The 22,523-nt window shown below is 39.5% G+C and overlaps 1 protein-coding gene across 3 annotated transcripts in view; it reads left to right on the top strand.

The window, feature by feature from the left end:
• Positions 1-22,523, top strand: part of LOC126100146 (splicing factor, suppressor of white-apricot homolog) — a 161,737-nt gene that overhangs the window by 125,675 nt on the left and 13,539 nt on the right. For 2 of the 3 annotated variants that reach the window (XM_049910688.1, XM_049910686.1), the window contains exons 12-13: positions 12,742-12,948; positions 20,333-20,459. In XM_049910688.1, coding sequence (XP_049766645.1) covers positions 12,742-12,948; positions 20,333-20,459 — 334 coding nt within the window. The remainder of the gene's footprint in view (positions 1-12,741; positions 12,949-20,332; positions 20,460-22,523) is intronic. The other variant, XM_049910687.1, reaches the window with a different exon arrangement.

Here is a 22,523-nt window from a genome sequence, read left to right on the forward strand (position 1 = left end):
AGCCAGAGACACTGGTCGTGTGTGTGTGTGTGTGTGTGTGTGTGTGTGTTACCTAATTCCAATGAAGGCCTATTTGGCCAAAAGCGTACTTGTTTGAGTCTCTTTGTTTTGCCTATCTTCAACTCAACATCTCTGTTATGTGGTGTTCTTAGAGTATTGTCATTATTAAATCCTGGATTTTCCATTGTTTGAGGAAAGAGATTTATAGATGTCGGACACATTTCACAACTGACAGCCTGGTGGCTGTGCATGCCTGTATAAAGATGCTGCCCTTGTCAGGTGTCACTGGTGTAGAGCTGTGTGCACACACCAGAGCTGGTGATGATGCTCAGTAACCACAACTGGCGGCCACATCGAGTAGCTGCGAGCATGTCATTTGAATGTCGGCATGCACTATGCTTGCCACAGTGGCCCAATATAGCATCCACTGTGAACTGTAATTGTAGTAAACGGCGGGTTACTACACATGCTCCTGTACACATTCCAGTTCACATAAATCTTTTACACACTCTTATCTGACCTCAAACTCATCTTCAAATAATTAGACAATTATCTGTTAATTACCATTATTCATCTCAACAAATACACAAAAATCCCTCTATATTCTTTAACTTCTCCATACATTATTGATCTCGTTACATGTGTCATCCTTATATTTAATGTTGTTATGTTAACATGTCCCAACTCATCTACTTACACATTTTCCTGTGCATCACAACCGTATGTTGTTATGTTATTCCAATTCTCTAAAGTTTTTCTGTTCTTCCATTATTCATGTAACAATTCTGCAATATTACATGTGATTCTTTACTGATGCTAATTAATGTCACTCAGTATTTTACTAGATGTTTCGTTTCAGATCTGGTACTTGTCCCTTTTCTTTCTAACACTAATATTTCTACAGTCTTTTGACACTGAACAATACACTCTTAGGTATTTCAATTACTACATCAATGTGAACTTCGTACTATTGTGATGTGCATGTGCTGTAGGTTTTACTAAACTGTTCCTGATTGAAATATTTGTACAACCACTACTTGCTCTACTTAGTAACTACCACAGCTTCCTTCCTCAATGTATAGGAAAGGGAGAGGAGTGAAACTTCAAACAAAAAGTAAAACCCTAATCAGCTGGAATTGTACCATTCGTCAGCTGATATCTCAGCAGAATAATTGTTGGTTCGCTACAGCTACTCTGAATCTACCCCTTGGCCTGTTTTATCCTCATTTTCAAATCGATAATACCTTTTCTTGTTTCCAACATGTCCTTCATACTCACTCCTCCCAAGTTGTGTCATTCCCAGGTGGGTATTCAAATAATACCATAAAATACTGACTCTTGGCTAAGTAAGATCTCATATGGTGCAGATCCTTTGGAATCACGTGGTTGATGGTTCCCGACATGTTCAAATTCCTCCAAATATTCCTTTTGTGGCAGTACATTTTACATAATCAATTTAGTTCTTGCATCATCTGTTCTGCAGCGATTGGAGGCTGGCTTATATGTAGAGATGGCAATTAGTTTTGTTTGATGTTTTTCCAGTGCTATGTCATCTTTATATTTCCGCCCTGTGTTAGTCTGGGTGCACCTGTTATTACTGTCGACTAATGTAACAGCATTACCTTACCTCACTGTACTAATTCTTCTATCAGTCTCTTTGGTTTTATTCTCTAGTTGTGTTCCTCCTTGTAAATGGTTGATATCGTGCATAACTCTCGTTGTCTTCTTGCCTCTGCACTGCTACTGCCGGCCTTAAATTTGTCGCAAAGTTGCGGATTGTTAGGCGTTGCAAACTTGACATTGTGTTGTTGTCACAGTGAGAAACAGATACAAACAAATGTGTCATTTGGAGTAACACTTTTAAATCTCATGTCTTCACATTCAACATAGTAACAAGAAGATGTGATGTACTCACTAATGCAAAGTGCGTGTAATCACAAGTTTTTCTCAGTAACCAAGCAAGCAAACAAACAAACAAATCAAAGCAAAATGCACTGACAGAATTAAGGTCATGGAACTCTGCACTGCAGCAAGAACATTCCACAATGGTCTTGGCGGCCAGTGTGTGAACCCTGTTTGACATCTGCTAAATGATCAGCTGATCATTTGACGCTTGGCATGATTGTCTCTATTGCTGCACAGCCACCTCCGGGAAAGCGGATCACCATCCTCGATTGATACCCAGAGCGCTATCCATGTATCGTGCCGAGAAATGCACCCACCCTCCAGAACCTGTTCAGCATTGAGCCAGAGCCGGTGAAGATACCGGTTGAGGCTGCTTGGTGATGAGCAAAAATTTGGTCTGGTTGTTGGAAGATGTGGATTTGAAGATTGTAGTATGATGAACACTGGCTTCCCTCTGTCAATGGAGACAGTGTTCATCTTGCCATTTATGAGGATTTCAGATTTTTTCTCACCTCTTTTAATGATGTGATGTGGATGAGTATAAGGTGATGTCAGTGGCCATTTGCTGCTGCCATCTCTTCACAACATTACGTGTGTACAGTATTGTAACTCTCGCTGTATGGAGGGTTGTACTTTATCATGGTGTAATGGTTGTTGCAGCCATATCTGTATCTTCCTTTCTGTGAGGTGGGCAATGAATTCTGGTATATTAGTGTCGACCATTGAAAATGCACATGAATTGGTGAACTCGCTGGGAAACCGTAGGACTATCCCCATATATTAGCTCTGCTGGTGAGGCGTCCAGCTCCGGTTTGCACATGTTGCGTAGGTCGAGCAAAATCAATTGTAAGGCAGATGTTCATTGATAGTCATAGCACATTAATGCAGCTTTAAGCGACCAGTTTCAAAGTTTGGCCAGTCCGTTACTAGCAGGGCTGTAACTTGTTGTTCTGTGGTGCACTGCGCTATCTACATCTTATGGATGTAGTGGACTTACAACAACATCATTATGAGGATGTGCGAATCATGCTGTTGTGCCTAGAAAATTACCTACCAGCGCTTGAACGAGGCAAGATATCTTGCTGCGCTGGAATTATATGCATGCACAAGCCTATGTTTGACTGTCCAGGTCACATAAAACGGCTAACTATTGGTGTAATAGTTACCATCATGCTGGGGTGGCATAAGTTGTGTAACCTTTCGAAGACTTGCTTGCGTAGTGCTGAAGGAATGAACAGATGATTTTTCCTGTTTGAAACCTCACAGTTCAACTTGGTGCTTGTTGCTGAAATGTCAGCAGGCTTATGTTGGAGACCAGATGTGGTATCTGATAAAAAATGTGGTACCTGTTAAGGAGTCTTGAAGTTCCCTTTCAAAATCGTAGTGCTTGGGCTAGCTGCACAAGTCAACTATCTTTGTGATACTGCTACCTGGGACAGGCAGTCTGTCACTGCATTGCCGTTCCTCATATGTACCTTAAAACAGTGGTGAATTGTGCTATGAATTTCATTTGATTTTATTGTCTCTGGGAACATTTTTTAATTTTTTCCCCCCCAAAAGGCATAGGTTAGAGGTTTATGGTCTGTTTAAATGACAAAACCTCTCGCTTTCAACTGTGTCTGAAAATATTTATCGGTCCACAAACTGCGTGTAACTTGCTGTCATATGCTCTCCATTGTTGCTGAGCCAGAGTGTGTTTTTGTGAAAAGAATGTGAGATGCTGCCAGGCCTCATCTGCATACTGTTGCAGTGCAGCACTGATTCTCATTTGGATAGCGTCTACTATGAGCGCGAGAGGTGTTTCTAAAGCCAGAAGTGGAAGAAGGGTTGCATCTGGTGCACTTTTCTTAGCTGCTTCAAATATGTTATCCATTCACTCTGTCCACTGCTCCAACATTTTGACTTTAACCTTAGAACCAGCTAAAGCTATGGGCTCTTCAGTCCTGCCGCATTAGGTGGGTTATGTTGATAAAAGTTACAGAACTGTGAAGATTCCTTGGAGTTCTTGATAGTTTGTGGCCATGAAATAAATTCTACTTTTTGTGATAATAGCATTGATCTGGCTGGTGATATGCAGTGGCCTAAAAAGGTAATCTCTGCTTGGCCATAAATGTGGGAGCAACAACCAAGTTCTGCTAGATGGGTGAATAATGCATTCCTTCAGCATGATATTAAATTCCGTGTAGGAAATGGCATATCGATTAGGGGTGAGACATCTGGGTCTGCATGAAGTCAGTGAGCCTGCGGTAGTGTTGGTGTTATGTTTGGTGTTGTAAAATACCTTTTGTGGGGTGCCAGGAGGTCTCATTATACCAGGAAATTGTTTTAGACATTTGCTGTACCCATCGCCCTTCGACAGGATCAGTTTGGCATCTTGTACTGTCCATTATGACGGAATCCGCCTGCAGATAGTCCAGCGATGTTGTCTATTAGGAGCATTGGTGACTTCCAGCAGCAAATAGTAATGCACTAAAAAATTCGCTCTGATCATAGGTTCAGTTACATCCAATACGGTGAAATATCATATCAAGGCCTGTCGTAGTCCCAGGTCGAACTCAAAGTGCTGCATTCCGTATGTGATGGTGGTTGAATTATTATCCGCAGAAAGACAAAACAAAGTGGCTGGCCAGTATTTATATAACTGGGTTCGTGATAGAATTCTTAGGCCGGAACACTTCCATTCTGTCTTCTGGTCTTTGATCAAGTGGCACAATGATGGCAAGACTATCCAGAGTGATTATTCTTCCTGTCATTTACCACTGAGGAAGGTATACGGCGAGGTACACTTGTGTGCTTGGTCTCTGAACTTATTATTGTACCAGCACAGATACGTCAGAGCTGAATTGTGGATACTGGGGAGTTCGCTGAGGAATGACTTCTCGATCTTGTGTGAAACTGTTGTCTAGCTTTTAATTCAGAGAAAAGTTGACCCATCTGCTTACTCAGCATGTCTACCTTGTTCATAATCCACTTATGTTACCATAAGTACTGTTACAGACTGTCATAGTACCAGGGCAGGAGTCTGGCACGATAGCGTCCTGTTCCGGTCCACCATCTCCACTAGCACATCGAGCGATATGATGCGTTTGTGAAACCTTCACCTGTGCTGGCAGACAGCTGCTGCACAATGTGCACAGCAATGCATCAGACACTGTGCACATGTCAACCTTGCTTCGTAAATGATGGAGGGACTGGAATAGTTTTCTGTTGCTGACATCCTGCTGCATGAGAACCTGCTGCACTTGATGAGTCCACATCTGGAGATGAAGTTATAATGTCGTGAACTATGGCTGACTGACTAAGCAGCAACACGAATTTAGTGGAATCGGTGGTCGCTCTGGTGCAGAGGAAACTTGCTTCCATCTCCGCAAACCATAGTGCCGGGTTGTGTGACCAAAATCGGGGTAGCCACACTGCAAGTCTTGTATTGCTGATGTGTCCATCATTTCGCTAATTTCTGATTCTCAAAGGTTTGTCATAATACATCTGTGTTACTGGATTATTTTCTCTCTGTGATCATGTCGGGGTCACCACTGTCGCAAGTCTGTGGGCTGCTAGGCTTGATATTATGTTCTGGTCACAGCAAGAATCAGATACGAATGAGTGTGTGGTCTGTGGAGTATTACTTTATCCTAATAAATTGCATGCCTTCACATTCAATGTAATGACAAGAAAATGCAGTGTGCTCAGTGAGTAAGTGTATGCAATCGTAATTTTGTCTCAGTAGCCAAGTGAACAAAATAAACTAAGCAAGGCAAAAAGCACCAAAAAAATTAAGATCACAGAACTCTGCACTGCAGCGAAGAGGAGGCATTCACAGGGCTCCTGGTGCCTAGTGCTTGAACTCTGCTGACGTCTGCCAAAAGATCAGCTGATCATCTGACATCTACCATGGTTGTCACTTGTCACTAAAAATTAGTAGACATTTCAGTCTGTTTAGTTTCTAGTCCTTCAATAGTGATGTTACAGCCTTGTTGCATTTTCCACAGTCTTAATCTGTTGGTCATGACATGTTTCAACTTTTTGATCTTCTCTTCTAGTGCCCTTTTAGCTTCCTTAACATGTTTCTTGGCTTTTTCTGTTGTCTCCACACACTACCCATATCTTCTCAGAGTTGGAACAGGTTCTTACGCAGTTTTGTGTCCCTTTCTTCATGTTTTCATTTTCTTGGGATCATCTTTTCTGTGTTGTCCTTGTTTTCTTGTGATGGTTTTAAGATCGCCTCCTAAGCTGATTGTAACTTTTCCTTGTCTATATGTGGTCTCTCCGTCATTGATTTTACTAGTGTTTCCAAGTAGCCAGTCAAATGGCGTAAAGGGCTGTCTACTGATAGCTCACAACTACTGATTTGCAAATCATTATTATCTTCTACATTTTTCAAGATACTGCACCCTAATACACGACTGTACCAAAACTGAACACAACATTAACATTCACAATTTTACACAAAACATATAAATAAGATGCACAACATAAATCAACAATCAGATGAACTTGTAGTTCACAATAAAAAGCATGTCAGAATGGTTTGCTACTGTGACTTCTTAATTGTGTAAACATGCTGTATGTTTCGGCTGGCCACATCACAGGGCAGTCTGCTCATAACTCTTCTCTTGGTTGGTTGGTGCATTTATGTTGTTGCAGTTTGGTGACTCGCCACATGATGGACTTTTTATCACTTGCAGTTTGTTGGGCTCCCATATTGTTACTTGAAGTTACCTGTCCTGCTACCAGGTGTCATTGCTGCAGTGTAGGTAAAGTTCCACCATTAGATGTCAAAGTTGCCACATGATGGTACCGATTTTGCCATTTAAAATTACTGCACTTACAATCCATAGTGGTTTGTTTGTGATATCCAGATTCTGTGCATGGCTTCGCTGCTGTGGCATATAGTATCACTTTGCTATGCCCTGCTCTTTGGCTTGGCATTTCTGAATTCTGTGTGGTCACTCTACAATTGCATCATTTGTCCAGACTAATGAGCACATTCAAGATTATAGGTCACATGAAATCAACCTATTTTAGCCATAAAAAAAAAAGCAATTTAATGCACAAAGCCACCAGAAAATACTTCTCAGACAAGTTTGCAATGAATATTTGACGTGTTTATATATGATAATGTTCACATATGCCTTTCTTAGCCTCTGAATTTCACAGTTATTCACCTGGATCTTAAATATGCACTTCAAGACACAGTTCATTAACACCACCTCTGCGGTTTGATACTGTGAAAACATGGTATACAAGAAATCATTGCAAACTGCAGAATCGAAATTACATCATTTGTTCCTGACGTGTTTGGATTTAAAAATTAAATTTTATTACATTCTCCAGGTTTTAGCATTCATTATTGTATAATTCAAAGTAACAGGTCCTAAGCACTTTAATGGATCTGGGAGATGTAATTTTTTTACCGTATTTGTCGATACCGAATTGTAAATGTCTTCTTATATTTTTGTCAGGATTTATTATAATTTGTCTTATTATATGTTAATTTACTTCTGTTTTTGAGAGTAAAAGCATATTGATTACTATTAGAAAATGTATCGAAGAATAGCAAAGAGACTGATTACAAGTGGAAACTTGTGAATTGTGTAAAATATCTTTGACGCTGGAGTCGTCTTTGACTGTACTCAGTCGGCAGTTAACTCTTGGTGTGTGTTGACGGTAGAACAATGTGAAGGTCGCAGTCATAAATAATTTTGAGTTATGTTACTGTTTTTTCTTGTATTAACTATAAGAAGAAACTAAATTTGAAGAATTGATATTTGAAACACCAAAATGAGGGAAACACGTTGAACCACGTCAATTCTGCAACCAACAAAGATGCATTGTGGAATCATACTTAGACAACTGAAGCCAAGACTAATATCGCCGTGAAAACGTCTAACGGAAAAAGAACTGTCACGAAATATGGCAAATTTAAGTAAATAAAAAATAGTGAGCATATTTCAACTGTGGACTGTAGCCTGGATGCCATATTTCACACTGTAGCCAAGATGAAACTCCTCTCATTTCAGTTTTGACTGTTACCACTGAATAATCTGGCAGCCGAGTGTGTTATTTTAGTGGCTAGTATCTAATGGATGGAGCTGATCAGTTTTATCTGCTACCAGAATTGTTTCATTGGGATCTTAAGTTGCTCAGTAATATCAAACAGTGGAAAATCCATGGTGGAAAATGACAGTATTATGAAAAGGATAGTTGCTGCTACTCATATAGCGGAGATGCTGAGTCGCAGATAGGCACAGTAAAAAGACTGTCAGAAAGTAAGCTTTCGGCCTACAAGACCTTCATTGGAAATGGACAAAACGCACACGCACGCGCACACGTTTCCGCGAATGCAACTCTCTCTTGGTGCCTGGCTGCCAAGACCTTGGCAGCCAGTGTGTGTGTGTGTGTGTGTGTGTGTGTGTGTGTGTGTGTGTGTGTGTGTCCATTTCTGACCTTGTCGGCTGAAAGCTTACTTTGTGACAAGTCTTTTGTTGTGCCTATCTACGGCTTGTCATCTTTGCTATATGAGGAGTAGCAATTATGCTTTTCATAGTACAGCTCCAGTGAGATTGTACTCAAGGAATATAGGTTTTCTCCATAATTAAGGACATTGTAAGTTTACAAAATGTGAAGTAATACATCAAACACAATGAGAAATGATCACTACCTTCGTCTTGTGTCTGTACTCGTGTCTAATCTTTATGCAGGTCTCGAAATGTGTTGGATGTTATTGTAGTAATGTGCACATGTGGTCCTTTCTGCAATCTGTTGGCTAGCATGATAGATGCAAATGCATATAATTGGCACTAGATATTTTTTATTTATCTCGGTTCAAACAAGTATGACTTGTCACTAGTGGATATAATTTAAGAATTTACTGGGCGTCAAGCTGTGGAATGGGACCCACACAGCTGATACGATGATTGTTATACTCCTTTAGCTATGCCATTACAACTACTCTACTATTGCCTGACATCATCATCATTCACTGAGTGCTATCAGTGCTTGGTGATCAATCTTTTACCCACTCCTGAACTCACTGCAGCTCCTTTCCAGTGAGTAGGTAGGTGTAAGACTAAAATAAGCAACTTAACTTCCTGCTGTAGATGATGATAGGAATTCTTCACTTTTAGCCAGAAACGTTCATGGCTACACTGCTGAAAAAGCAAGTTGTATTTTAAATCAGTCAGTTGCTTGTGCGACCTCTGATGAAATTCCCTTCTGTCTACCGAAAGTGGATTTGTGCCCTCACAGTGGTATTTCAGGAACAGACACAGTTAAATTTAGTTTGTATAACTCCTTTGGTTTGTTTGAGGTATTAGCAAAAAAGCATCTATTCTGCATCTAAAAGCCTTTTTCCATCTTTAAATATAGTTTCTTGAAGATAAGTAAAGTGACATTTTCTGTCTACTCAAGTTATTGGTGTGAAGATCCAATTTGGCAATCAATGAAGATGTTATACCTGTAGCCTTAATGAATTTCATTTTATCTCCCTGCAGCTTTGTGTTGACCTCTTTTGATTTGTCAAATATATCTGAAGATAGACAATTTGAAGATGTTGCAGTTGAATTGCAAAGCGATTTTGTAAACACATCAGCTCAGGCTGTAGGAGGTCATTTGAATTTTTCCTCATTTTCTTGAACAAATTGCGCAAAGGGTGGTTGTTCAAAGATATACATTTTATCTAGTTCACAACTTTAATGACAAAGCACAAATACTAATCCAATCTTTCACCTGATATTTAGCAACAAGGTGGTGCATATGGAATACAAGTATGTCATGTATAGCAGATTTTAAATTAGCTTTAAAATCCACAAGATTGGTCAGCATCATTTTGGCTTAGCTGATGTACATCTGTTTTCACATTCACGGTAGTAAGGCCCCATGCCAGTTTTAGAGTAATGCAAGTTCTTGAATCCTAGTTTGTTGTCCAGTTGGTTTGACATTGGGCTCTCAATTTTGACAGTATTATCAAGTAACTTTACTCCCTAGGTATACCTATGATAAAAGTTGCTAATCATGTGCCTAAGTGACAAGTGCCTTATCACATTCCTTCTCTCATTACTCCACATAACTTCAGTAAGTCTCAAAAAGTGATGAGAACGATCTCGTGAAATCTTTTGTGATTCAGTCTGGTTGCCATAAGGTATTACATACTGCCTCCTTTCATACAAAAATAACGTGAATCAACCATTATTAAAGTTTGTACCTATTTTCCAAACTTTGGTTTATGATTGTGCACCCTGCACTCACCTGCGACTCGTTCTGCAGATGCCCTGCGACTTACTGCCATGTGTGAAGTCATCAGACGCCAGACTGCTCCTATACTCAAGTCATGGAATCTTTGCGCCATCTGCGGGCTCCTGTTCAGCAGAGATAAGAAGGGCAAGAATCAATAGATAGGAACTGTATTGATACTTATACTCTTACATTGTTCAGCTCATAACTGGCATGTGAAGAGGCAGATTCAGGGAAACTATTTTCCTATTCATTGAATATTTTAATAATGAATTAAGGATGGGTCTGCCTTTTTGCAAGTACACAAATTATTGTTTTGTCACCCAAACATGTTTCACCAAAGTTCTTACATCCTCACTGGATTTATTATTATTATTCTTTGATTCTACATTGTGAGCATCCTGTGGCTGCCAACCAGTATCAGCCACAGGTCTAAATTAATACACCATGTCGTCATTGTAGTATTTTGTTATTCCTTAGCTGTGACAAGTTTGTTTTTATGTACCAGACATGCTTTGTGTAGTTGAGGTGAATGATTTTTCCTGCTTGTTTGTGAATACCGCACATTGTGATGTCGCTGTGGTTTGTACGCACATTTCACTGCGCAAATTTGTGTGTCTGATCAGACCTGTAGCTGATTTTGGTTGGAAACCACAGGTCTCTCAGTGTAAAATAAAAGGAAAATAATAATTAATAAAAAACACTGAGGATGCCACAACTGTGATGAAACATGTTTGGATGATAAAACAAAACAATAATTTGTGTCCTTGCAAAAAGCCGGTCAAATCCTTAATTCCTTATTATTTTTCTGCATGCACAGGAACTGAGCTCAAAACTCCAATATGGTAGCACTGAGTATGTGCTTACATATTTCTGGAAGTCACAAATCATTGGTAAAGAGTTCAGTATTGATCCCTCCATGACAAAGAGCACATGTAGCGGTTAAAGGGACTATAGAGTATTAAAGGCTGAATTTTCCAGGAATTTAAAGTTGTGTGATGGTTTCAGATAAGAAATTATGATAATGAATGGAAACAAAAATCAAAACCAAAATTGAATATTAAAATGTCCCCCATTTCTTGACCTCTGAGACACCTGTTCTAATTGAGGTAAATACAGCTAGCTAGATGTGATGTTAGACTAATGACTATTAAAAAAAATGGAAACAGTCAGGAAGAACATCAGTAATACACACATTAATAATACATTCAAGTTACTACAACTATTCTGTGATATCTTTATTAGTTGATTAAAATAAGCTTTTATATTAGGTAATTTTACTCCTGATGTAATTAAAAAGACAAATTGCTATACAGCAGAAAGTGGTTTATTAAATGAATAAAACATTTTATGTATTTTTTTCACATAATCTCCACCAATTTCTATGCACTTGTCCCATCTTCTTCTGAGTCATCTTTTCCCGTCAGTGAAGAATTCACTGCCTTGACGTCGAAGCCAGTTCTGTACCTTTTTCTTTAGCTCTTTGTTGCAGTTGAATTCGTTGCCATGCAAGGCTTCTTTCATCAGATCATAAAGATGAAAATTGGAAGGCACAAAGTCAGGAGTCTGAAGACGGTGAGGTAGAAGCTCCCAAACCACTTTGTAATAGTTCCCAGTGTTAGATGTTCCATATGAGATTGAGTGCTGTGTCAAAGGAGCAATAAGCCTTTCCTCTGCCATCCCATTTCCTCTTCAGCATGGGCTTCACTGTTGGGAATCAAGCCTGAGTGGTATAGGTTGTTGATAGTGTGTTGTTCTTCCAAGAAAATCACAGAAAATCATACCACAGGCACTCCAAAATACTGTTAACATGGATCTAACTAGTTGATGGGCGCGTGTTTCGAATTTCGTATGGACAGATTATTTCCACTCTGTGCATTCCTGCTTGCATTCTGGCTCAAAGTGAAGTATCAAAGTTCCATCGCAGGCTAAAATCTGCCCAAAAATGCATCATCTTTGCTATTGAAACAATTTTTGAGCTTGGTGCAGGTATGAAACCTCTGTGCTTTGTACTTGGGAACTCGTCATGCACAGGTCTTTGGTAGTAGCATTTGTTTTGAATGATGAAATGAGTTGTGCAAGCACTTACTTTGTCTATCTGTAAGTTGTTGGTCTTCTTGGATAAGTGAATAGTAAAAGTTCACAATGCTGAGGTTGATGCTGCTATCAGACACCTGGAGGGGTGCTCATCAGTTATGCTTTTGCAGGCATGTTTAAACTTTTCCAACAACACACAAAAATGCTCACAGTTCGTACAGTTACTTTTTAATTCAAGAGAATATTTCTTATGGCGGTACTTGCACAGTTCCCAAAAGTAAAAATCAGAACACAGAACACTGTTTTTCAAAACTACTTTCTTTGAGCGGACTGTCCATTGTAACTAAGACTTTAGAACAAATGACTAACACTCTTTTCAAGGTTGTCAGCCAACACTTACGGAAATTTCAGTTCCCTGCTTTAGGTGTTGCCTGCACCATGTGTGTTTAATTATTGAATGACACTTGTAATTGGTGGGTTCCCATTATGGTACTTTGAATCATTGTCAGTATAAAGTAAGTAATCAGTATGACTTATGAGTGTAAACCTTTTTACAATCTGCTTCAGGCCCAACACTACCAGATGGTGGCCCTGTGCAGAGAGTGAGTGCAGATGAGGATGAAATTTCATCCTTACCATCTCCTGCATCAAGTGATCTTCTGTCACCACCCACTACACCAGTTCCTAGTCGAGATGTAGATAGCTGTGGAACCAGTACGGGCAATAGTACTCCTGCACCAGCCCAGCAGTCATCTCTACTAGCTCGCTTGCAGGGTGAGTATGTTAATGAAACCAAAGAGAAAATATTAGCATTCTTCTGAAATCTGTGTTTACTTGCAAGATAGAAGAAATTGGATGTAGCTGCCATTTTTAAAGGTTCTAGGAAATGATTCTTCCAGCACATTTTGCTGTTTTTTTGCGTTTTCTCTATATGACAACTGGTTTTATGCTCTGGATGTACATCTTCAGGTCATATAAAACAAATATTTCATGTGCTACAAATTCCAAGGTACAAGTATGTGCAAAAACATGTCGCTTCTTGGTACAACCTTGGATGAAATGGCAGATGGGCATCTGATCCGAACCATGCAAGATCACTAATACATCTCCTAAACACAGTCAAGAGACAAACCCAGACAGCACATGACAATCCTTGTATGATAGGATTGTATGTCTTTTAATTTTTTGTTTCTCCTTTGGATTCTGATTATGCTTTTATCCTGCCACGTGGATTATCATGTGCTGTTTGAGCTCGTGTCTTGACTGTGTTTTGGAGATATGTTTGTATTGGATACCACCCATCTGTCGTTTCACCCAAGGTTTTACTGAGGAGTGACATGTTTTTACGCACACCTGTACCTTGGAATTTTGGGCATATGAAACATTTATTTTATATGACTTGAAGATATACCTCCAGAATATGAAACTGGTTGTCATACAGGGTAAACACGATAAACAGCTATTACACATGTGGACTTTCGCTCTATGTTAATATAGACTTTTATAATCTCGGATTTAAATTGCTTGTTTGTCCCTCCCATTACGCTCAATCTTTTCAGCTTTGGTTGCGCGATCTAAGGTTATTTGTAATAAAGAAATTTGTTGTGTTTTCATGCTAGCAGAACAACACAAGAGGAACTTGGTTCTACAAATGAGATGTATAACATACCAGCAACATGTATTAAATGTAGAAAACGTGCCTGAATTGAAGTTTTTGTTTGGAATTTGGAGATCAAATATTAACCGTCACTCATTTTTTGTTTCCCAAATCTCTTCTTCATTGGTTTTTTAAAGTTTCTATAAACACTGCTTTGTGTAGTGGTTGCCATGTTCCTTTCCTTTCCCTTCCTTTTCTAAGGAAGAAATTCTAAATTAAGTTTTGATTTGATACTAAGGTGGAGGAAGGTTAGACCCTTCATGTGGTAACTGCTGCCCACTGTTAATAACCTATACTTCTGTCAAAACGTAGATAGAGTCATGTTTTGGGGCCGATGCCAGTGTCTTACATAACTTTCACTGTGTTGTATAAAGTTGTTTGTGCGTTGTAGTCATTTATTAAATTTAGTATGGTACTTTTCATCCAACGTTTCTTACAGTTTCTAGTGAAATATTTCAACAGAAACTTCCATTCACTGTGTTTAATTTCATTGAGTGTTCAAGTGGATGCTTGAATTTTTGGTTTTAGGTAAGAAATTGTGGGAAGTTCTCGTGGTATTGGTATTAGTTGTGGCTTTGTAGTATTAATAAAAGTAGTTACTTTCTTAGTAGAGAGTGAAACAAGAGATCAGTATTGTTCATTCTTTAAATCATTCTACTGTAGTAATTGAACTTGGATAGTGTGGATGTTTAGTTTTTTTCTGTAATTGCTAACATTTTACCGTGAGTGAGAAGTATGGGCTTTGTTGTTGATTTGTGTGTAGTGGGTTACGGTGTGAGATTTGTTTTGGGGAGGGGGGGGGGGGGATGCAGTGGGGAAGCCATTGGCCATTCTGGCGAGATCCTCTCCTGGAAATACAGAATTTGTAGCAGAAATAAATTGATAGAAGAGCAGGAGTGTAAGACCTGTGCCCTTCAGGTGCAGTTACAAAACACAAAACACAAAGGAGGAACTAAATCGGATGAGGAGGGGGAAGGGCGGTGGGGAATGGGAACTGGCAGTTTGTAAGAAGGCAGCTAGGAGGAGGAGATTCAGGAAGTATTGGGGATTGAGCACCAGGCCACCAGTGTTGTGAAGCCTAGAGCAGGGTTGGCTCAGGTGGCAGTTAACTTAGGGGACTTATGTAGGAATTTTAACAAAAGAGGATGAGGTAGTGAATCGTGGGTGGAGTTCAGAATAGTCTTCATAGAGATGGGTAGTATGATGTAGGTGGTGACCTGGAAAAGATAGCTACTCAAAGTGGTGGCACAAATTTGCATTTTGTGCACCTGTTTCTGCTTCACGAGCAGCCTCATCCTAGTGCTGCTGCTAGGCAAGTTAACATGGGGCTTGAAAAGGCACTGATAGTGGAGAGCATGGCTTGCATTGCAGTGGTGCCAGTTGAGTCAGTCAGTAGATCGGGTTTCACTAGGCATGGCCTGCATCTCAATAGGTATGGGAAGGGGGGGTTGGCAAAGCTTATAGGTGACAGTGTAGCATGCAGCGGTGGCATCATTCATGGGAAAACTCCTGTACTAGTGTTACAGCTGCACCTTTTTTAGGTTGAAGTCAGCTGATAATCCCTACTTAAAGGAAGTCCCTGTAATAAGGAAACTGCCTATGAAGGAGATCAGGTATCCAAGTATTGAAGCAATTACCATATTTCATCAGAATACACTGAAGATCCAAAGAAACTCATATACTCGCCTAATATGTGTAGGGTCCCCATAAGCACGCAGAAGTGCCAAAAACTATGTGAATGGACTCTACTAAAGTCAGAAGTAGTGTCAGAGGGAACAGACACCAAGAAGCCTGCAGGGCTGTCCATAAATCCATAAGAGTATGAGGTTGTGTAGATCTCTTCTGATAGCACATTGCAAGGCATCCCAGATATGCTCAGTAATGTTCATGTCTGGGGACGTAAGTGCCAGTGGAAGTGTTTAAACTCAGAAGAGTGTTCCTGGAGCCACGCCGTAGCAATTCTGGATGTGTGGCGTGTTATATTGTCCTGCTGGAATTGGCCAAGTCCATCAGAATGCACAATGGACATGAATGGAGAGCAGGTCATCAGACAGCATGCTTACGTATATGTTACCTGTCTAGATGTATAATGGGTCCCATAGCGCTCAAACTGCACAAGCCCCACACCATTGTAGAGCCTCCCTCAGCTTGAACAGCCCCCTGCTGACATGCAGTGTCCAGGGATTCATGAGGGTGTCTCCATACCTGTACACATCCAGCCGCTTGATACAATTTATCCAGCCGCTCGATACAATTTATCCAGCCGCTCGATACAATTTGAAGCGAGACTTGTGTCCGACCATGTTTTCAGTCATCAACACTGCACAGTCGGTGTTGATGGGCCCAGGTGAGGTGAAAAGCTTTGTGTTGTGCAGTCATCAAGGGTACACAAGTGAGCCTGTAGCTCTGAAAGCCCATATCGATGATGTTTTGCTGGATGGTTTGCATGCTGACACTTGCTGATGACCCAGCATTGAAATCTGCAGCAGTTTACGGAAGGGTTGTACTTCTGTCATGTTGAACGATTCTCTTCAGTCGTCATTGGTCCTGTTATTACAGGATATTTTTTGGGTCGCAGAAATGTCAGAGATTTGATGTTTTACTGTATTCCTGATATTCCTGATATTCACGGTACACTCATGAAATGATTGTATGGGAAAACCCCCACTTCATCGCTACCTCGGAGATGGTGTGTCCCTTCGCTCATGCACCAACTATAACACCACGTTCAAACTCACTTAATGTATAAGGGGTCCCATAGCACTCAAACTGCACAAGCCCCACACCATTGTTGCAGCAGTAAGTGATCTAACAACTGTACCAGACACCTTTTGTCTTATAGGTGTTGCTGACTGCAGTGCCATCTTCTTCCTGTTTGTGTCTCTATATTTGAATATGCTTGCAGTTTCTTTGGCACTTCAATGTATAAGAGGTATTAGAGGTACAGTGAACTGCATCTAGGTTTTGACTCTGAAATTACTGCTATATCAGAGCACCACTTAAATAATTTGACAATTCAGAGGCATCCTTTATCAGTACACAGATTTAGCTCGCTGTTTTTCAAGGAATTCTTCAGAGTGGGGGAGTGGCCATGTATTGGGGGAGGGGGGGGGGGGGGAACAGCATTCCATTTGAGTCCATAGATGCATCAAAGCACTGCACTGAACAGGTATTTGAATGTCGTGCAGGGGCAGTGAAACTAAGCTTCTAATTGTTGTTACTTATAGGTCTCCTAGCTCTGACTTGAGAGAATTTCTCTGCTCAAGATAGAGAGGGCTCTTGCTTCACTTTCTATAAAGTACCAAAAATTTGTTGTATGTGGTGACTTCAATATTAATTTTGTATGTGATTGTGCAAGAAAAGGAATGTTGGAAGATCTAAATTCGTATGATGTGATGCAGACTGTATTTTTTTCCAACCAGGGTGCAGGGGAACAGTAGCACAGCTATATACAATATTTTTATTCATTGTTCATTACTAGATGGGCATTCTTTGAGTAAAAGGATGAATGGCCTTTCAAACCATGATGCACAAATTTTAATCCTAAACGATTTTTGTATTCAAACAAATGTTATATATAATTACAAACTATGTAGAAAAGCTAATCCTACAGCAATAAGAGAGTTTTGTAAACCTCATTAAGGAGCAACAGTGGCAGGATGTTTATAGTGCCGATAACATAGCTGACAAATGTGATTATTTCCTTATAACATTTCTCATGCTCTTTGAAAGTTGCCTCCTATTAGAACATAAACAGGATACTAGCAGTAAAAGGCATTGTGGGTGGCAGAATAGTGGGATAAGAATTTCATGTAGAACAAAGTGGGAATTACTTCAAAATGTTAGAAGTAGTCACAACCAAGCTAGAGTAGCCCATTACAAGCAGTACTGTAAGGTGCTGAAAAATGTTACTAGGAAGGCAAAGAGTATGGGGTACCCAAATAGAATAACAAATTCACAGGATAACATTAAAACCAAATAGTCAGTTATGAAGGAAGTGTGTGGTCAGCAGCACAATGTCAACAATATAAAGTCAGTATGTGGTAAAAATTTTGGTGTTACTGATAAGCCAGATACATGTGTAGTATTTAACAATCACTTTCTGAATGTTGCTGGTGAATTAAATAAAAACTTAGTTTCTACAGGGAATCATATAACTCTCTTTGAAAATGTCTTTCCAAGACTGATTTCCGAAATACTCCTCTGTGATACTTACAAGGGCGAAATTGAGTCAATAACTAAATCACTGAAGACATGATGGGAGTATGTAGCAGAATATTAAAATACTGTGCTGCACATTTTAGCCCTGTACGTAGCCATATTTGTAATTTTTTTCTTAAGACTTCATCAGTTCCCTGAATGATTAAAGAACTCAGTATTAAATGTTCTTTATAAAATGGGAGAAAGGGATAATGTAGACAATTTTAGACCTATTTCTATGCCCTCACTGTTTGATAAAGTTTTTGAAAAAGGCTGTGTGTGTAAGGATAATTGTTCATTTTATATCACATAATTTGCTAGCTAATGCACAGTTCGGCTTCAGAAGTTGTTTAACAACTGAAAATGCTATATTATCTTTTCTCTGTGAGGTACTGGATCGATTAAATGAAAGGTTTCGAACATTAGGCATATTTTTGATTTAACTAAGGCATTTAATTGTGCTGATCACAAACTGTTGCTCCAGAAGTTGGACCATTATGGAATACAAGGAGTAGCTCACAATTGGTTCACCTCATACTTTAACAACAGACAGCAAATGGTCATTATTCACAGTGCTGAGAATGGCTGTGATGTGGGGTCTGAGTGTGGTACGGTCAAGTGGGGGGTGCTCCAGGGATCAGTGTTGGGCCTCACTCCTGTTCCTTATGTATATAAATGATATGCCCCCTAGTGTTACAGGTAACTCTGAAATATTTCTGTTTGCTGATGACACTAGCTTGGTAGTAAAGGATGTTGTGTGCAACATTGGCTCAGTTACAAATAGTGCAGTTCATGACAAAAATTTATGGATTGTAGAAAATAAACTAATTCTAAATCACACTAAGACTCAGTTTTTACAGTTACTAACACACAATTTAACAAAACCCGACATTTTAATTTCACAGAGTGGGTATATGGTTAGTGAAACTGAACAGTTCACATTTTTAGGTGTTGAGATAGATAGTAAACTGTTGTGGAAAGCCAAGTTCAGGATCTTCTTCAAACTTAATGCTGCCATTTTTATTATTCGAACGGTATCTGAAGTAAGTGATCGTTTGACACGAAAATTAGTCTATTTTTCTTATTTTCATTCTCTTATGTCGTATGGTATTATATTTTTGAGATAACTCTTCCCATTCTAAAAGGATATTTTTGGCTCAGAAACAGGCGGTTTGGGAAATAAGAGGTATAAGTTCGCAAACCTCTTATCGAACCCTGTTCACTAGTCTGGGTATTCTGACATTGGCCTCTCAATATATATTATTCTCGTTTCTTGTTAACAATATCAGCTCATTCCCAAAAATAAGCAGCTTTCACTCTATTAATACTAGGCAGAAATCCAACCTGCATTTGGATGGACTTCCTTAACTCTTGGGCAGAAAGGTGTGCTGTATACTGCGCTGCATCCATTTTCAATAAGCTACCACAAGAATTCAAAAATCTTAGCAGTAGTCCATGGGCTTTCAGATTGAAACTGAAGAGTTTCCTAATGGGTCACTCCTATTCTGTTGAGGAGTTCCTTGAAAAATTAAGATGATTCTTATGTTATATTGTTGATTGCATTTACATAAAAGAAACTTTCAGTCATGATATGAAACTTGGATTAGATAGTGTATTACTGCACAGAACCAATGCAGCATATACTGTACAAGCAAAGTAGAAAAAAATAGATCTCCTCAGTGACTGATTGTTCAGAGTCAGTTGTTGATTTCTTTTATTTTCTTACTGATAATTTGTGTCATTTTGAGAATTGATGCATTACCTAAAAGTTGTTGATATTAGCATTATAACTAGATTTCTCGTCAGACTGACTCACTTATTTGGCACTTTCTCTTGATAAGAAAGAAATTCATTTTCCTGGCGATGGAAACTTTCTTTACAACATTTTCTCCCATCCAGCTGCTTATCTGGACTTGCTGTCTCTCTTAAAAAAATCATCCCCAATGTATTTATTTTCCCCTCTTTTTATTCTCTTTCTTGCTTTTTCTTTGTCATCTTTATCATTTTTTCATCTTTATCTTGTCCCCTGCCTGTCTCTTGGGATTTTTCCCATTTCTAGACTGAAACTATTGCAGTACTTACTGATATATTTATCTTTCACCTGCTCTTGTTTAGAACTCCACCATAATTTATGTCTTGCTTTCTCTTTAAAACAAATCAGGCCTTCTCATCCTCCTAACCACCTGAAACCTACCCCACTTTCCTCCATGATGAAAAAAGTAACAGTTCTCAAAACTAGGAAGCGTGCTATTGTAGTTCATTATACTTTTTTTTGTAGTTTTAGTATACATATTTTTCCAGCAGCACAGGAAGAACTGAAGCGGCAGGCTCCAAGTCACAGTCCCAGCGCTGAACATACAAGGCCTTTGAGCGAGGGAGAAACTCAAGTTCGACATAAACACAAGAGGAAAAAGGAGTCACATCACAGGTGATTTATTGATACTTTCTTAATTCCTTTATATGTTTTTGTATTAAGTTCTTACTATTTACTGAATGTGAGGCTAAGAGTTCAGCAGCACCTTCTCTAAGATGAATACTCATTAACTTGGATTGCGCGATACTGTTCAATGCCGGCCAGTGTGGCCGTGCGGTTCTAGGCGCTTCAGTCGGGAACCGCGTGACCGCTACGGTCACAGGTTCGAATCCTGCCTCGGGCATGGATGTGTGTGATGTCCTTAGGTTAGTTAGGTTTAACTAGTTCTAAGTTCTAGGGGACTAATGACCTCAGAAGTTGAGTCCCATAGTGCTCAGAGCCATTTTTGTTGTTCCATAATTATCTACAGACAGGCATTGCTGCTAATACATTGTTTTAATGACACTCAAGAAATGTGGGGAGTTTGAGAGGGTACCTAAAATAACTACATCCACACCAACATTGTCATTTATACTCAACCACTCACTGTTTGATGGAGGATACACAGTCTTCCAGTAAAATTAGTCTACAGTCTCCCCTCCGATTCATTCATGAATTGTGTTTAGGAAAAATAAGTATGTAATGTTATGAGTCTGATTTGCATGTATTTTTTGGTGATGATCATTGTGTGTGATACATAGGAAGAATTAATACTGTCAAAATTTTGGGAGTGAGTATGCTACATTGGTAAATTAATTTAATGGTTTCATGTGCAGTAATTTTAATTTGATGTACCATGTCTGAACTACTAACCCACTCATGGACCAACAGATAAAATGGATATGTGGCCAACAAAGTCTGTTGTTTATTGATTCACTTTATATATTGAAACATTGTCAAAGAGCAACGATTCAACTCGAATTTCATTTACTGCCACTCATTGTTTTCATTAAATTTCCCATATCACAACTTTTATATGGTTTGAGACTTGGCTTCTGTTTACATTCTACAGGTTATAGTTCCTTCCGTGTCCACCTCTGTAGCGTAGCAGTAGTGTTACCACCTACCACGCAGGGGGCCGTGGGTTCGATTCCTGGCAGGAGACTGGGTGTTGTGTGACCATCATCATTTTCATCATCATTGACTCGCAAATTGCCGATGTGGCGTCAATTAAAGAGGACTTGTAATATGGCGGCCGAACTCCTTCGAATGGGACCTCCTGGCCAACAATGCCATATGATCATTTCATTTTCAGTTCCTTCAGTATGCCATCCTTCTTAATGCTGTTTGCAAATTAATGTTCCATTACAAAAATTAAGTTTGCAATTTTCTTTCAGCTGTAATCCCTGTCTTCTCATTTAGGTCCAGTTTATACTTTGTCTGTTCTTGTGTAACATGTAACAACATAGGAAAAAATTATTGATAATGGAGAGCTGCATCAAACCAGTCTCAGGACTGACGACAACAACAACAACAACAACAAAGGCCATTCTGCGTCTGGCCGAAACAACTTCTGCCTGGTTTTTATGGTGGATACAACTGTTATATTAGTATCTAGAACAACATTAATATTTTTGTTTTTAGGTTATAGCTTAGATGCATTTCATGTTGTTGTGGTGGAGATGTTCAGGCCGAAGACTTTGATGCAGCTCTCCATGCTAGCCTATCCTGTGCAAGCCTGTTCATCTCTGCGTAACTACTGCAGCCTACCTCCATGTGAACCTGCTTACTGTCTCCTTCTACAATTCCCCCCCCCCCCCCCCCCCCCCAATACACTTTCTTCCTTTACCAGACTAACAGTTCCTTGATGCCACAGGATGTATCCTATCAGTTGAACCCCTATTTACTCAAGTTGTGGCATACATTTCTTTTTTCCCCAATTAAATTCAGTACATCCTCATTTGTAATTTATCTTCACATCCAATCTTCAGAATTCGTAAATAATTGAAGCTTAAAGGAGACCAATCATTGAAAAGTGGAAGCTTTGGCTTTTTGATAATCACACACAAAAAAGGAAAACTTGATAGCTTTTGGAGTTTTTCTTTCATGAGCTACATGGTGCCAGCTAGACTGACAGTGCTAATGCTATTCCGCAGCAGAGTAGTAGCACGGTATTCTGCCTTACGGCAGGTCTTGTCA

The sequence above is a fragment of the Schistocerca cancellata genome, chromosome 9, assembly GCF_023864275.1.
Source record: "Schistocerca cancellata isolate TAMUIC-IGC-003103 chromosome 9, iqSchCanc2.1, whole genome shotgun sequence".
Classification (NCBI taxonomy): domain Eukaryota; kingdom Metazoa; phylum Arthropoda; class Insecta; order Orthoptera; family Acrididae; genus Schistocerca; species Schistocerca cancellata.